Here is a 16,516-nt window from a genome sequence, read left to right on the forward strand (position 1 = left end):
AGCGCATCCAGATGGTGGGCAACCTTTTTAGGTTTAGGGTGTGGCGGTTGTCTGGGTTGACTCTGTACAGACAATTTTGAGCATCCCTTCGTTCTTGGACACAAATCAGGGAGGAAAGAGCGAGAATAATGGTAGATGATTTGGGGATCGCAACGCTGCGCGAGGTTGATGGGGTTAGCGAAGGACATGTACGCGCCGATGACGTGACAACCAGCCTGACAGGCTACAAAACGTGTGATGGAGCATTTCGTAGGGGAAGGCTTCTCATTTCCAGTAAACGTGAGATTAGGATGGCGAGAGCTGGTTATCATCATCTTCAAGTTCAAAAACTTCTACCGGTAAGACGTGTGGGAGGATTCAGCCATCATTCTGACATTCAGCATTTCAAACAACATCAATGTAGATGTATTCACTGGGAAGCTCGGGGGTTGTGATACCTAATGTAGTAGCTGTTCGCAGAGACATGCGAAGTCCGACCTTCGAGCGAGACAGCAGTGTTTTGATCTGTCGCGATTCCCATATTTACTTCACTTGGGACTCTCCATCACATTTTAAGAGAGCTAAACCTATGCGGTAAGGGAAAAGCCCATCATCACTGCAGACGAAAATGTCCTCGATTTTTGCCCTCTCACATCGAAGTCTCAAGTATCAAAATATGGAAACTATCCATCTGCCCAAGATCCTACTGAGTCCCCAATACATCGCCAGATGATAGCCACTGAAAGCTCTTTGCGACGACGAATGAAGCGTATACCCTTGGACAACTTGCGTCAACCGTTCTTGTTGATGGCGAAGCCGTGATCGAGTGCGATTTAGTGGTGCCTATCGAGTGTATGTCAGCCAGGATGGATCGAAGAATTAAACTCATTACGGAGTGCCTACACAAGGGTTTTGGTGGTCTTCTTGTTATTTCGTCGTCAGCCTCGCTTAGTTGGTACTCGGCGTTCGTTGTCCAGATTGACTGCTGGATCTCTCTGAACCATCTCGCTTGTTAATGGTTCCGAGCTCGTGCTCGGCGTCCTTCTGTGAGGCGCCGCTGCCATTCAAGAGCCTCGTGAGGCAAGCGATGCCGCAGAAACAGCAGAGGAACACGAGCTGAAACAAGGCGAGCCCTCCCAGTGACAGGTTTACGATCATCTAAATCGACATGACCTTGCAGTGCTGGGCGAGATGAAGGAATTCCTGGGCCTCAAGCTCGTGCCACCAAGTCCAGGTGGCTTTGGCCACCAGAACAGAGCAGATCACGATCGCAAGCGATGTGCTAAAGAGGTAGAGGTTGGTACAGAAACTCACATGGTCATGACGCCACGTCGCATTGAACCACGCGAGGACCGCTGCCAAAACCGAGGCTGGTAGGTTGAGCCCAGCCCAGACCGCGCCAAAGACGAAGAAGATGTATACGAGATAGCTGTTTTCAGCATCGTCATGCTGGCCCTGATGCTTGAAGTGGGGCTCGAGCTCGTTATTCACCACGGACGCGAAGTAGCTGTAGACGACGATGGTGGAGAGCCATGCCGTCGCGATGAAAGTAAGGTAGATGGCGCGAGCTGTGACTGCCATGATGACTGTGGGATCACTGCTGTTCGAAGTCCTGAAGTTTTGATGTGAAGGGGATTTGAATGCGAATTGCGATTGCAAGAGGAGGAAGTGAGGAGTGTGTGTGGTGAATGAAAATTCTGTGGACGAAGAAATTCACCTGGGGATATTTATAGATGTGGAAATCGAGTGTCCCCCACCACGAATCCCCCAGTCCTATTGTTTTCTATTGTTTCAAATGCCTGGACTATTTTAGTCGCCCGTGCTAAGAGCGAACTAGTAAGTCTTTTGATAGACCGCATGATGTGATTTGCTGTATCATAACAAGGTGTGAGGTTTCAATGCTCTCGGGCATTCAAGGATTGCTACGAACGTGTTGGGCTTTGGTGATTTACCACCATGTGTGTTTACACGAGCAGGTGACTGCAGCAATCATGCAAACACTTGTCGATCAGAGCGAGCTGAGGGGACATACCGCGCCGAAGTCCATCGTCAGAACTAGAAATGTTTTGCTGCCACACCGATGGTACTATGACATGGGAAGACTAGTCCGCTTTCCGCCTATGTCTACCGATGGCACTTGAACTACTGAGAGTTATGAACAGCCACGTATGATGCTCATTTCGGCCTACTACTGTAGAACGACATGCTCTAGTATCTGTATTGGAAGAGTCTCTGGAGTAGAGGCAATTCAAGTTCTTTCTGAAAAGGGCTGATGCATTTTCGACTGCTTCAACTACCAGTATCGTGGCTCGTTGAATTCGAAGATATACTGGGTGGCGCTCCGCATGTGGAAAAAAGAAGATGCCAATAGTTCTAGGTTGTTGAACAAGGGCGTTGGTGAACCTCACCTGGGTCTAATACGTTTCTGTCGGAGGGATTGTGAGGTCAGGTATAATCAAAAGTCCAATGTATGGTTCAATTCATAGGAAGACTGAATCTTGTCCCCTATCAAGGGATAGGGACAGGATGAGGGTCATTTGGCGGACACTGTCCGGTGTCTCACCGGACCTTCTGTAAACCTAATGCACTACCGTGACAGTTTCCTTGAACCAAGCATCGTGTTTGGGACGCCATATAAACACACGCAAGCAAGTTCTCAACTTGTTCGTGCATTTGTATTTGGACGCCAGCAAGTGTCCATTGAGCTACATGTCCTAGCACCGGCATATTCTGGTGTATGTTACTGTGACGAGACATCAGGGTTTAGTCGAGCCACTGTTTGATTTTGTCTGCCTTCCAAAAGGGCAAAAGACAAACTGTTCACCACAGAGCTACAACCTTCCTTCCTCGAGTTCGCGGCCAACATACCACTGACGGAATTGGCCAAAGTAGACCAAATAATTGCGGGTTATGCGCATTAGCGATGTGAAAGAGTCTGCGGAAGCCCGCTTATGACTTTGTCGGTACTGCTCCACGTCCACCTTCTCAGAATGGTGAGATACAGCATCGAAACCGAGACTGATTCCGTCGTTCCAGACTCTTGCGTCACACGAGAGGACTGTATAGAGACCACGGACGGTGACCTTTGCCCCTAATGGTGTTTCTTGATATGCTAAATTGGGCCCATCAACAACTCTACATACACATAAGTTGTCCCACAAACTCGCCGATTGGTCATGACTGCCACCATTCTCTTCATTTGGTAAGGGATCCAACAATTGTCATGCGTGATACAACCTTAGTTCCATGCCACAAACTCCTCCACTCAAGTCAAACAATGGTGCCAGGGTGAATTTTCCGTGGAATATGCCAGAATTGTGCTAAATAGAAGTTTGGAGTCGCATTTAGTGCTGACATCAAATTGCAAGCCTTGCTGGACATGCATGTGGCGTTGACATATTTCCCATGAATAGAATGCTCCAACTTGGACTCATGTTACGTTTCTACGTTTGTCACAATGATTTGCCAGGGTGAGGCATCCATAATGGTACAATTTAAATGTAATCATTCTTGGCAACTAGCGAGGGCATTATCTGATTCTGTCTAATAAAGACAATCTGTCCTATCCACCTGCGCCTCAACCCCAGCCGGTCAAGTTCCATTCTCGTCCTGTTTGCCTAAGCTTCCAATCTCATAGTCGCGGCACCAGTTTCAAAGCAGCTGGAGTTGAGCCGAGTTCCTATTTGATGTCGAATCGGTCGGCGTTCATCACCTTAGTCCACACAGCCACGAAGTCCTTGACGAACTTCTCGCCTCCGTCGGCCTGGCCGTACACCTCTGCAATGGCACGCAGCTCGGCGTGAGAGCCGAAGACGAGATCGGCGCGAGTGGCAGTCCACTTCTTGGCGCCAGTCTTGCGGTCAGTGCCCTCGAATGTCTCCTTGGACTCGTCGGTTGCCTTCCATGCAGTGCTCATGTCGAGTAGGTTGACGAAGAAGTCGTTGGTCAGCTGTCCTGGGCGCTTGGTGAAGACACCGTGGGAGGAGCCGTCGTAGTTGGTGTTGAGCACACGCAGACCGCCAATGGCGGCGGTAAGCTCGGGAGCAGTAAGCGTCAACAGGTGCGCACGGTCGACGAGGAAGTTCTCCACCTTGACGCGCGATGTCGACTTGCCATAGTTGCGGAAACCATCAGCATATGGCTCCAGGTGGCCCACAGATTCAATGTCTGTCTGCTCCTGGGTGGCATCTGTACGGCCAGGTGTGAAGGGAACCGTCACGTTGTAGCCTGCATCCTTAGCAGCCTTCTCAACAGCGGCCGAGCCGGCCAGAACGATCAGATCAGCCAACGAGATCTTCTTGCTGAATTTCTTCTGAATTCCTTCGAGGGCACCCAAAACCTGAGTCAGCTGCGCCGGGTTGTTGACCTTCCAGTCCTTCTGGGGAGCGAGGCGGATGCGGGCACCGTTGGCACCTCCACGCTTGTCGCTGCCACGGAAAGTGGACGCGGATGACCAAGCAGTAGACACTAGCTTGGAGACATCAACACCGGAGGCCAGGATCTCCTTCTTGAGAGCAGCGATATCGCTCTCGTTGACCAGCTCGTGGTCGACGGGAGGAACAGGGTCCTGCCACAACAGGTCCTCCTTCGGGATCTCGGGTCCAAGGTAGCGCGACTTGGGGCCCAGGTCACGGTGCAGCAGCTTGAACCAGGCACGACCAAAGGCATCAGCGAACTGATCGGGGTTCTCCAAGAAACGGCGCGAAATCTTCTCGTACTCGGGATCGAAGCGCAGCGAAAGATCGGTCGTCAACATGGTGGGCTTGTGCTTCTTGTTCGAGTCGTAGGCATCAGGAATGATAAGGTCGTCAGTCTTGGCAACCCATTGGTTCGCACCAGCCGGGCTCTTGGTCAACTCCCACTCGTACTTGAAGAGGTACTCGAAGTAGTTGTTGCTCCACTTGGTGGGAGTCTTGGTCCAGATGACCTCCAGACCACTGGTGATGGTGTCAGGGCCCTTTCCAGAGCCGTGCTTGTTGTCCCAGCCGAAGCCCTGTGCCTCAATGCTGGCTCCTTCTGGCTCGGCTCCGACGTTGTCAGAGGGAGCAGCACCATGTGTCTTTCCAAAAGAGTGGCCACCGGCAATAAGCGCAACGGTCTCTTCGTCGTTCATGGCCATGCGACCGAAGGTTGTGCGAATGTCCTTGGCAGCAGCAACAGGGTCAGGGTTGCCGTCGGGGCCCTCTGGGTTGACATAGATCAAACCCATGTGAGCAGCTCCCAGGGGCTGCTCCAGCTTGCGGCTGTGGATATCCTTGGCGGCCTTCTCGTCGCCAACAAGGACACCCTCCCCTGCAAGACCCTCGGAGCCGGACGCGTATCGAACGTCGTTGCCCAGCCAGGTGGTCTCACCACCCCAGTAGACCGACTCCTCGGCCTCCCAAGTGTCGGGACGGCCACCGGCAAAGCCGAATGTCTTGAAACCCATGGACTCGAGGGCAACGTTTCCAGTCAGGAGCATCAGGTCAGACCACGAGATCTTGTTGCCGTACTTCTGCTTAATCGGCCACAGGAGTCGGCGGGCCTTGTCCAGACTGACATTGTCAGGCCAGCTGTTAAGGGGTGCAAATCGTTGTTGACCCTGAGCGGCAAAAAAACGTCAGCGGCAAATCCAAACCACCACTATTTCTGGTCTCAATACCACAAGGGAGGGGGGCTTACCTGGCCACCACCGCCGCGGCCATCGAAGGTCCTGTAAGTGCCAGCACTGTGCCAGGCCATTCGAATGAACAGACCTCCATAGTGACCGAAATCCGCAGGCCACCAGTCCTGGGAGTCTGTCATGAGGGCCTCGAGATCCTTCTTGAGGGCAAAGTAGTCTAGGCTCTTGAAGGCCTCGGCATAGTCGAAGTCCTTGAGGGGGTTCGTGACATCTGTGTGCTGGCGGAGGATGTTGAGCTTCAGGGCCTCGGGCCACCAGTCCTTGTTCCTGGTGCCACCGCCGCCGACGTTCATTTGGCGATGAACGGGACACTTGCTCTCTGCCATGATTGTGGTTGTGCTGAATTGTCTTCTTGTCTGGGGTCGCTGAATGAGTGTGATTGCTGTCGTCCTGGTCAACTTCGTCAACTTCATGAGAACAGTCGACCTAGATGGAGTAGACCGCGGTGGAACCTTGAGGGAGCCACCCCCGCACTTTATACCACCCTAGGACCCCGCGTTTCGAAGGGCCCCGCCGCTTTATAAATAATCACGGGCTCACCATTGGCCACCGGCATTCTGGCGGGGGAGCTCGGAGAGCTCAGGCTTTGAAATCGCGTGGAATCTCCCCATTCTCTCATGTGGGTGCGGAATGACCTCATAGAGCCCATCCGGAGACCGTCGGGATTCTCTCGTCTGGCGCTGTCTCGGCAAGGCTGATCGACGTTTGTCAAAGCCAATGCCGCACATACGCCGCACCTCAGATGCGAGAATCGGACGTACGATGGCCGTCCGTTGTTGATGCACTGCGAGAGGGGCTCTAGGGTTCCCCTTCCCCCCTACAACCCCACTGCCCTCTGCCGGCAAATCCCCCGACGAGACGGGACCCTCATTCAGGGTCCACCGTCCCACAGTCTACTCCCTGGATTCGGCAGGGCAGTCTAGACGTCCACAGCCAGACACCCACTGATACACATGGCTCGTTCGAATCAAGTGATTCGTATATCAAACACACGCACGCCAGAGGGGCAATCTGACCCATCATGACCACTCATATTCTGGTTATCTCTCCCTCGCCGGCATAGTCACAAACCGTCAAAGTGTCCGGCGCCCCTCAATGTCCACTGTTCGACCGGGAAGTGGGGTAGCACGAATCCAACCTACGGTTTGAGGCAGATGAGGTCGGCTTGCGTGATACAATGCGAGTTCTAGAGTTGACCGTATTCTCATTGGTAGGCCCTGGAGGCCCGAGGGGTGAAGCGCGACGCGACTCATGGCCCGCTGGCGTGGTGCGCCTCGTCGTGTCCATCCTTCTTTCCGGCATGTGCACCTGACCGAGTCCTGGCAGAGCGAAGTCGCTGATCAACATCTCACACACTTGGCCACTGAAGCATTCATTCTTCCTCAATGTTTCCAGTCCATCTTGAAATAATAACCCCGTCTTCGTTGGGGTCGGGTCGGCTTAAGTTGCTTGAAACCAATTCCGAGCAGCGTTCCGAAGTAAGCGGACCCCCGCTCACTGCACATCAGGCCACTTGGAATGCCCGATTGTTCCGATTGTTCCGGGATGTTCGCAGCAGCTGCTATCCTCGATCAACGCATTTAGTGTAACAACAATATGCAGTGCCCAACGTAAATGTTCCAGCCGTGCCTTATATCAAGCCATGAAGGCGTGCCATAGTATTGCTTCGGATGCTTGCTCTCGTCGTTATTATAGAAGTGTGCGTGTGTTGGGGACGGGGGGATAGAACTTTGTAGGCAAAGCTTCCGTCTTGCCAGTAGCCACTGGGAATGTCTGTCGATTGATTTGAATTTGCCCTGATTTCGGAATCCATTGAATGTCCAGGGTTGAGGAACAGGGGTGTGCAACTAGTGGTATCTGTAGAGCAGCGATTTAGAGGTGAAGCTGATCTAGGTGGAAAATTGGCACCTTGACACGAGCCGACATGGCTGACTACATGGCTGCTGGTTGCGAAATATCAATTCTCCTATTATGGCGAACTATCATAAATGTCGCACTTCTGACATTTGGCAGTTGATTCTACACATTCTCGAGCGCTGGCATGGTTTCAACACAAACGCTAGGTGAAATGATCACATCTTGTTGAAGCAGCTATAGTCAATACATCGTCTCTAAACCGTATTTAGCCTTGTATTCTCGGAGGTCCCATCACCATCATCATCTGTTGCCTCTCTTGGATCAACTTCAGCTCCCGGCTTTGCGTCTCTTGGATCGCCTTCAGCTGCTGCTGCTCCTGTCTATCAATCCTGGCCAACTCACTCCGCAGCTCCTCCAAAATGCCCCCGTCTGGAACTGGCATCATGGCGGCGTTGTCGGCTTCCAGCTGGGATACTCGGCTTTTAAGCTGCTCGACCTCCTGTTGCAAGCCGCTTTTCTCCACCCTCAGGCTTTCTCGGGCGTCCTTCGCGTGATCCAGCTGCGTTTCGAGCTCTCGGTTGTGGTTTTCATGCTTTTTCGCGAGATCGAGGCTCTCGAGAAGTTTTCTCCCCAGATCATCGAACTTGACGCGATCTGCGCTCTGTGCCGTCTCAAATTCCTCGATCTGTTTTTCTTTGGCAATCACTAGTCCCTTTGCTTCTTCGAGATCCGCCTTCAACGTGCGAGCTTTCTCGCGCTGGCAGACCATGTCTTTGAGCTCCTCTTGGAACTTGGTGTTCTCTTCTCTGGTCTTTCGGAACATTGATTGCTCCGTGTCATGAAAAGCCTTTGTAGTCGCGAGGTTCTGCTTAAGCTCCTTGACCAACCTATCCGCATCCGCCAACTTGTCATTCTTCTCTTGAAGAGCTTTCTTTGTAGCGGCAAGTTCGCTTATCAGGGTTGCATTCCGTTGCAAACCTTGGGACAACGATTTCTTGAGATGTAGTATCTCGTCATCATTGCTGTATTTGATCTCTGGCTGTGGTGAGAGAACGGAGATGGAATTGTATGGGGAGGAATAAGATCCATTCTGAGTACGGACCCGACCACTGCCATGGGGCGACGGGCAGGGGGTCTCGTTGTCGGAAGTAAATATCTTTTGACGCTTGTGAATCGGAGTACTTGTAGTAGACTGTCTTTCCCTCTTTGCTGGTGTCACTGAGGTTGATACAAGGCCGCTGCTGCTTTTCGCATGACGTAGGTCAGGGCGAGGGGCCGCTACCTGCTCTCTTATTGATGTTCTAGGCGGATAAACCGAGATACATGGCTCGTCATCGCTGTCACTAATCTCAATTGGGGAAGCCTCGCATTTTCCTGTGGAGGAGCTCTTTGGCAGTGCCTTGCTGCGACTCTGCGGATTCCGTGGCCGGGCAGAGTTCGCATCCGAACTCCCGTGAGACTGCGTGTTTTCAGTTTACTGAACCAACACGGTCGTGGTAGAAAATTGCAGTAAGCAGAGATTAACTCACGTCTGACTTGATGTGCTGGGGTGTCATGGTCGTTAATCTTTCTCCGTGAATTCTGTTCATGAAAGTTTGAAAACATGTGCATGGTTCGACTTCCGGGGTTTAGAAGAGATAGTTGAATGATTCAGTGACTGTGATGCCCCGGCACTGGTGGCTGGATAGGAGTCATATCAATGGTGAGATTGATTGTTTAGTCTGGTGTCATTGTCGATGAAGAGATTCAAGTCTCTCTAAATCCTCCTCGGTAGTGTTTATCTTTCGAGTACGTAGCGCAGGCTTCGACACGAGCTTGCAGCTTTGTATTACACCTTGACTAGAGACAGCGACTCGAAGCATGGAATCGTCTTGCAGTTCAGGCTCTTGCTTGCAGCCTAAAATGGAAGAGGGGTGGAGAGGTCATTCAACGGACCAGCAAGGGAAGTTACAACCTGCCTCGAACGAAGACATCAGAATTTAGAGATCTCTATGGGCCCTTGCAAAATGATTGCAACATGGTTTAGATAATCCTTCTTCTGCGGATCAATATCAATGAGACATCTGGATGAACAATATGGAGCTATGAACCACGGGAATCTCAACGCCATCCGCTACCTAAACGCCTAAAGTTGAGGTTGTCCTCATCTGAGACCATGAATCCCACTCGCCCCTCAACTACCGAGATGCCCACGAAAGCAGCTATTTCTACAAGAATTTGCTCGTGAGCCCACCCAAGATCATTTTTCGCTTCTGCTGACCTGCCCATTTTGACGCATCCTCAGCCCATCGCTGGCTGGCTTCTGCCGCGCTGTCCATACTGTCGCCCATGAGGTTGAGCTTCTGCGTGCGCTCGTTCAAGGACCTGGTGAGGTAGTCACCCCATCCCTCTGCCTCCTGTGTTCGAGGGTATCCGGGGCTCAGCTGCCCCGATGCCGCGGCACGTTTCTCAGCAGCAGTCGCTGCAATCATACGCTTGCTAGGGGGCCTGTCGGGACCGCCGATGAGAAGGTCAAGGTCGGTGGGCGTAATGTATTGCGTTCCAGACAGCCACTGCACATTGGAGATTGTTGGACGCGGTGGTATGCGGAGCTCTGGGTTGATGAGGATATCCGCCGTGTTCTCAATCTCTTGACCGGCGCCCCAGACGTTCAGCACGGCAATTTCGGAGGGTCCTGTCCAGCAGAACAAATTTCCGTCTTCGTCAACAATCGAGTCTGTGGCTCTGCTGCCATCCATCATCTTCAAAGGTGCACTGCCAATCTCCTTGAGGCCTGGCAGAGAGAAAGCGCGTGTGATACGGTCGCCAAATACGCCCACCAAAGCCATGCCGTGCAAATCAAACTCAGTAACTGCGGCGGCATCACAGAGGTAATCGTCGAAAGACTTGGATGCGCCCTTTGCTGAGGCCGGCTTAAAGATGCGTGCTTCCGATTGAGTTACTGTGTTGTATTAGCTTTGGGGTCTGAAGAAAGCACAGCATTTTGATCGTAGCTTACCAGCAACAAGTAGACCGTTCACCTGCTTGCCCTCCCGAAGGCCTGCAACCGCATGGCCCGTCGCGTATGCTGGCTTGCCTGTGTCGGCAACAATAGGGCAGATGGCAATAACCTTATCATTCATCTGTGTTACACCAGCTACCTTCGCGGTGTAGCCGTTGCCGGACGGAAGCAGGGTAAAGGTTATGACCTTGCCCTGGCTGGTACCGACGAAACAGCATATACTGGAGTACTTGTCACCTTCGAGTGTCATGACGCCGAACTGCACAATTACCGGCCATTCCTTGGCACCGGACGAATTGGCATTGCCGCGGAGGAAGGAAGAGCGCTTGTCCTGCTTTGCGAAGTCGACCATGGACACTTGGAGTATGACAGACGGCCCCCGCATGTCAATGATGCTAAAGAAGCCGTTCTCTGAGCCAACGCCGATGAATCCGACATCGGCCACCTTGACCACGCTGATGGGGCCTTGCATCATCTCGTAGAGATGAGATGGCTGAAGTCCTTGCTTGAGTGAAGGTTCCGTTCGAGTGCTGATGTCAGTGAGACCGCCCGGATTTGGATCGAGATGTTGCTCCTGGCTACGTCCGAAGAACCTATTTCCCTCCCAGCGGTAGATTATGACTTCTCCGCCTTGCGTGCCGACCGCAAACTCTCCTGTGTTGGACGCCATGCTCATGGTGGTGACGTTGATATCGTCATACCTGTTCAGTGATCTTGCTACATCGACTTGCAGCTGGGTAGGATTCTCGATTTCATCACCGTGACCGACATCCCATATCCGAATAGTACCATCGGCGTGGGCAACCTGAATGATACTTCGCCCCGCAAAGCGTCGGTGTGGTAACGGCGCCTCTTTGCCACCTTTCAGAAGGGCGTCCCCTTGGTTGCGTGTCTCAACCATACCCAGCCATCTCCCGCGTTCCAATGTGGCTACAGCAAACTTGACGGCGAATGGATGGACAAATGAGAGAGATGGATGGAGCTGGTTGGTCGGGGATATGGGGTACCCGCTGGGGAAGCTCATGGTGAGAAGTTCGCCCGAGGACAAAAGTGTGATGACAGCGATGGGATCCTGAGCTCCATTGAAATGTGGCGAGAATCGTGGAATCAAGAAGAAATTCATGACCTCTGCACCAGGAGGCGTCTCGAGGACGCCGGTTTTTCTCCCTTTACAATAGTCTGCGAGTACCTGCCACGAAGAGGTCTGGTAATTAGGTGTCACGCCTAGTTCGATGAATGTCAAACCATTCGCCGGGTTGTCCAGAGACTGACCACCGGCAATCAGAAGACCGGAATCCTCGGGGTTTTCCTTGCAGCACCAGGCAATGCGAAGATAGGGATGCTTCGGGCTCGAAGTTGCCGCGTTTGGAACGGGCTTGTCGATGTTCATTTCATATAGCGTGCGTGCCATGACGACTCGCCCGTCCCTGGCGTCCCAGATAACCAGGCTTCCATCATCATGTGCAGTCGCGATGAAGGTGCCCGTAGGGTGCCAGACAGCGTGTGTGACCTTTGGCTTTCTCAGGGAGTCGACGGCAATACCACTGCCGCCAGGTGCGCCCGGCGGAGCTTGATACTCGAAGAATTGGGTGGCTCGATTCTGTTTGAACGAGTAGAAAGCTACACCGTTCGTGTACGCTATCATGAGCTTGCCGATGTCTCGGGGGTGCAGCTGCATCGACACCAGGCCAACGGCTCTTGCTTTCGGGTCCCTCTCCAGCCAGAAGTTTGGAAGTTTCAAGGGTGAGAGGCGCTCGCGGTCCAAGTCGTAAGCGACAACCTCGCCATTCGCGGTGCCGATGAAGCACCAATCCAGCATGGGGTCGGTCAGTATGCAAGTGACGACCCCAGAGGCGTGGAATCCATTCACGCGAGCTCCCGTATCCAGATTCCATATCAGAATTTCGTTCTTGGTGTCCAAGCTTACCAAGCGGTTGGCGCAGAACTGCAGGTCGGCGAACGAACAGGGTCGCGGCGGGACTAGGAACTTGTGCACTCGGCTCTGGCCGTAGACCTCGATCCTCCCGGTTCCAAACTTTGACTCTCTCGTACCGATGGCGATGAGGGACTGAACGGGCTCGTAAGCGATGCAGCTGGTAAACGGTTCTTATTAGCTGGATCCTTCCTGGGCCAGGGGCGGTCGGCAAGAACTAGGTACCTAATCTGGGAGTTGATGCCATATCGGAATCTGTCATCTGGCGCGAACAGCTCCGGCAGGATGTTGGCGGACAAGTCATTCGACATGCCCGACTGCTTGCCTCTGAGAAAGCTCGCCATGGTGCCTTGTCCGGCGCTTGCCCTGCCTTGCGACGCGATATGCTGCGATGCGATTTGATGGGAGCGGCGACGCTGGGTCGCAACTATGCAAGCAGATGATTCTGACACGGGCAAAACGGATTCTCGAGGCCGGTTTTACACAGCTGTCTCCGTGTGGTTAGCCTCACAGACCTCGAAGACAGGCGGGCTCTGGTCAATGTTAGCCCAACAAGGCCGTGGGATCCCGCTCTCGAGGGGCTTAGGACGCCTTTTGGCGGGGCGGGCGCGACGTCATTCGGGGAGGCTGAGCCCCTAGCCCAGTAGCATGGTCCCCGTAAGCCTGAACTGGCAGTAAGCCATACCGATCTAGCGCTGCGCGCCCCGCTAGGCGCAGGTGCCGGACAGCCGGGCCAAGGATGCTAACCCGACCAAGCGACAACCTTACCCTTGGCCGCTTCCCGCCATCGTTCACCACAACATAACACGCCAGTCGGCACTGGCTGATTCCCAAGAGAACATCAGGGTACATGCACTCAAGCTCAGGACTCATCTCGAGGATTTTCACACACTGACCCTCGACGGATCGCCAGGGTAGTGGCGTGTCTCTAGCTGTGCTGACGATGGCATCCTGTTTCCATCTGCCCGCCAAATATATTCGTACCTTACGAAGGCCGTGCCTGACTTGCGTCCTTCGCTCAAGCAGGCACGGCTCTATCCGTCTTGTTCTTCCATTGCCGATAGACTTCTTGATCGCAGGTTCTTTAGATTGGTTGCCGCCAGGACCACTTCTTCGTCCGCCACGGTCAGTGTTTTCCAATGGGTAAATTGGCACTTCTCCCGCAACGGCAAATCAGCAGTCATGTGTGTCATTTGGCTGTTGCACCATAGCAATGGTTTGTAGCGCGTTCCGCCTGTATATGAGAACGCCTCTTGCTATACACATCGAGACCATGTCGTTCTTTAGTTTCCAGGCTCCAGTAGCGTCTTTGGCATCCCTCGTGAACCTTTTGCTGTCTTACAATGTTCCACCTAGCTCTTCTGCACCTTCTCGCCGCAGCATCGTCATGCGTACATGCCCAACAATACATCTCCGCTCCCTCGTATCCATCGCCTTGGGCGAGTGGTGGTCCTGGCTGGGATGAAGCTTACGCCAAAGCGAAGGACTTTGTCAGCCAGTTGACCTTAGTAGAGAAGGTCAACCTGACCACAGGCACCGGCAACCAGGCCGATCTGTGCACCGGAAACACGGGTTCGGTGCCCCGTCTTGGCTTCCGGCACTTGTGCCTTCAAGACGGGCCCAACGGCGTAAGATACAGTGAGTCGTAGAGCTTCTAGGGCGCCGATCTATCGCTCACGAGTGCACGTCTAGCGGATCTGAATTCTGTCTTCCCCGCCGGCATCTCGGCTGCTGCCACATGGAGCCGTTCACTCCTCCGGCGCCGCGGCTTGGCACTTGGCGAGGAGTTTCGAGGCAAGGGCATAGATGTCATGCTCGGGCCCGTCGTAGGACCGCTTGGCCGGGACCCAGCAGGCGGCCGCAACTGGGAAGGGTTCAGTCCCGACCCATACCTGAGCGGAGTGGCTGTCGCCGAGACAGTGAAGGGCACACAGGAGGCCGGAGTAGTTGCGTGTGTTAAGCACTATATTCTTAACGAACAGGAGCACTTTCGATCTGGAATTAGTTCCAACCTTGATGATCGAACTATGCATGAGCTGTACCTTTGGTAAGTTTTTGTCTGCTGCTCTCACACAGCGGCTGGCATCGTTAATGTTATGCCCAGGCCTTTCGCCGATGCGGTGCGGGCAGGTGTTGGATCGGTGATGTGCTCGTACAACAGAATCAACAACACCTTTGCTTGCGAGAACACACAAGCACTCAACTACCTTTTGAAGAACGAACTCTCATTCCAGGGTTTTGGTAAGCATCCCATACTTGGCTCTGGCCTCCTGCGTCACTTCGCTAACGTCAGAAGTTATGTCGGACTGGGGTGCTCAACATAGCGGGGCCATCAGTGCCCTATCTGGACTCGACATGGCAATGCCTGGTGACGGGCCTCGAAATTCATATGGTTCCTATTGGGGTGGTGCGCTAACAGAGATGGTCTTAAACGGGACAATCCCGCAGTGGCGAATCGACGACATGGTCCTCCGGATAATGGCGGCGTTCTACAAAGTCGGCCGCGATATGAAGCGTGTGGACATCAACTACTCGTCCTGGGTGAATACAACATCCGGCCCTCGGTACTTTGCTTCGAAGACCGGTAACACCACAGTCAACCAGCACGTGAACGTCCAAGGCGAGCATTCGTCCCTAATACGGGAGATAGGAGCCAAATCCATCGTGCTCCTGAAAAATGTGGGCCATTCTCTGCCCCTGAGGAAGCCAAGCAGCATCGCGGTCATCGGTGAGGACGCACAAGACAACCCTCGTGGGCCAAATGCTTGTGTAGATAGGATCTGCAACACGGGAACACTGGCCATGGGCTGGGGCTCGGCGACAGCAGAATATCCTTACCTTATAGCGCCAGCGACTGCCTTGGAGAGTCAAGCCAAGGGTGACGGAACGGTATTCTCCAACTTCAAGTCCAATTGGGATCTTCCAGGGGCTCGGGCCGCTGCGGGAAACGCATCAGTGGCAATCGTCTTTGTGAATGCCGATGCTGGGGAGGGCTACAAGGACCTGGATGGCAACCTAGGAGATCGCAAGAACCTGACCTTGTGGAATGGCGGCGACAGTCTTGTTGAAGCTGTCGCTTCGGTCACTCCGAACACTATCGTCGTGATCCATTCCGTTGGACCCGTCCTTATTGATCACATCAAAACGCATCCCAATGTGACCGCCATGCTGTGGGCAGGTCTCCCGGGGCAAGAGTCTGGGAACGCAATTACTGACGTGCTGTATGGCCGCGTCAACCCGCAAGGCAAGACACCATTCACATGGGGGAAGCATGCCGGCGATTGGGGAGTTGCCACTCTTAACGCAACTGGCATAGCCCCACAACAAGTGTTTAGCGAGGGGAGTTTCATCGACTACCGCCACTTCGACCGCGCGGGTATAGAACCAAGCTTCGAGTTTGGGTTTGGACTGAGCTATACCAACTTCACCTACTCCAACTTAACTATCACCCCAACGAACGGGACTGCGTACCAGCCAGCTACTGGGAAGAGCGCGCCTGCACCCACCTTTGGGGTGGTTGACAGGAATGCAAGTTCGGCATTAGCGCCGAAAAGTTTCACCAAAGTCCCTAGATTCATATACCCTTGGATTAATGATGTGAATGCGCTGAACTCATCAGGATCCGGGACTGTTCCGCCTGGAAGTCAAGATGGCTCCCCTCAAAACCTTCTACATGCCGGCGGTGCGCCTGGTGGGAACCCGGGGCTGTACGACATCGTATTCTCCATTCGCGTATTGATCACCAACACTGGGGCACTGCTGGGGACGGAAATTGCCCAGCTTGTAAGGCTTATCGTTCCTCGGTCTCACGACTCAGGTTGCTGACGTTCCACAGTATGTATCACTCGGAGGTCCAGATGACCCAAAGGTCGTATTACGAGGCTTTGACGACGTCGAACTAAGCCCTGGGCAGAGCAAAGAGGTCGTCTTCGCCGTGACACGGAGGGATATCAGCAGTTGGGACCCCGTTACCCAGAACTGGATCGCCAGTCCGTATCCCAAAGGCGTCTATATTGGGACGAGCTCACGGCAAATTATGCTGCACGACAACCTAAGTAGAGACATTCTCACCTAGTCTACAAGT

General features: G+C 53.4%; 5 protein-coding genes across 5 annotated transcripts; 1 reads left to right on the top strand and 4 right to left on the bottom strand.

The window, feature by feature from the left end:
• Positions 1–1,137: 1,137 nt before the first annotated feature.
• Positions 1,138–1,560, bottom strand: JN550_005766 (uncharacterized protein; the record flags this gene model as incomplete). The annotated part of the gene is made up of 1 exon (XM_049317429.1): positions 1,138–1,560. One exon carries the CDS (start codon positions 1,558–1,560, stop codon positions 1,138–1,140), a length of 423 nt encoding a protein of 140 aa, XP_049172388.1.
• Positions 1,561–3,658: 2,098 nt separating this feature from the next.
• Positions 3,659–5,967, bottom strand: JN550_005767 (uncharacterized protein; the record flags this gene model as incomplete). The annotated part of the gene is made up of 2 exons (XM_049317430.1): positions 3,659–5,560; positions 5,641–5,967. The coding sequence occupies 2 exons, from the start codon at positions 5,965–5,967 to the stop codon at positions 3,659–3,661; spliced, it is 2,229 nt and encodes a 742-aa protein (XP_049172389.1).
• Positions 5,968–7,763: 1,796 nt separating this feature from the next.
• On the bottom strand, positions 7,764–9,054 carry JN550_005768 (uncharacterized protein; the record flags this gene model as incomplete). The annotated part of the gene is made up of 2 exons (XM_049317431.1): positions 7,764–8,957; positions 9,028–9,054. The coding sequence occupies 2 exons, from the start codon at positions 9,052–9,054 to the stop codon at positions 7,764–7,766; spliced, it is 1,221 nt and encodes a 406-aa protein (XP_049172390.1).
• Positions 9,055–9,705: 651 nt separating this feature from the next.
• On the bottom strand, positions 9,706–12,776 carry JN550_005769 (uncharacterized protein; the record flags this gene model as incomplete). Its single annotated transcript, XM_049317432.1, has 3 exons — positions 9,706–10,439; positions 10,497–12,592; positions 12,658–12,776. 3 exons carry the CDS (start codon positions 12,774–12,776, stop codon positions 9,706–9,708), a joined length of 2,949 nt encoding a protein of 982 aa, XP_049172391.1.
• Positions 12,777–13,775: 999 nt separating this feature from the next.
• Positions 13,776–16,507, top strand: JN550_005770 (uncharacterized protein; the record flags this gene model as incomplete). The annotated part of the gene is made up of 5 exons (XM_049317433.1): positions 13,776–14,070; positions 14,125–14,479; positions 14,537–14,673; positions 14,729–16,215; positions 16,268–16,507. The coding sequence occupies 5 exons, from the start codon at positions 13,776–13,778 to the stop codon at positions 16,505–16,507; spliced, it is 2,514 nt and encodes an 837-aa protein (XP_049172392.1).
• Positions 16,508–16,516: the final 9 nt, after the last annotated feature.

This window comes from Neoarthrinium moseri (genome assembly GCF_022829205.1).
Source record: "Neoarthrinium moseri strain CBS 164.80 chromosome Unknown scaffold18_Wmoseri_CBS_16480, whole genome shotgun sequence".
NCBI lineage: Eukaryota > Fungi > Ascomycota > Sordariomycetes > Amphisphaeriales > Apiosporaceae > Neoarthrinium > Neoarthrinium moseri.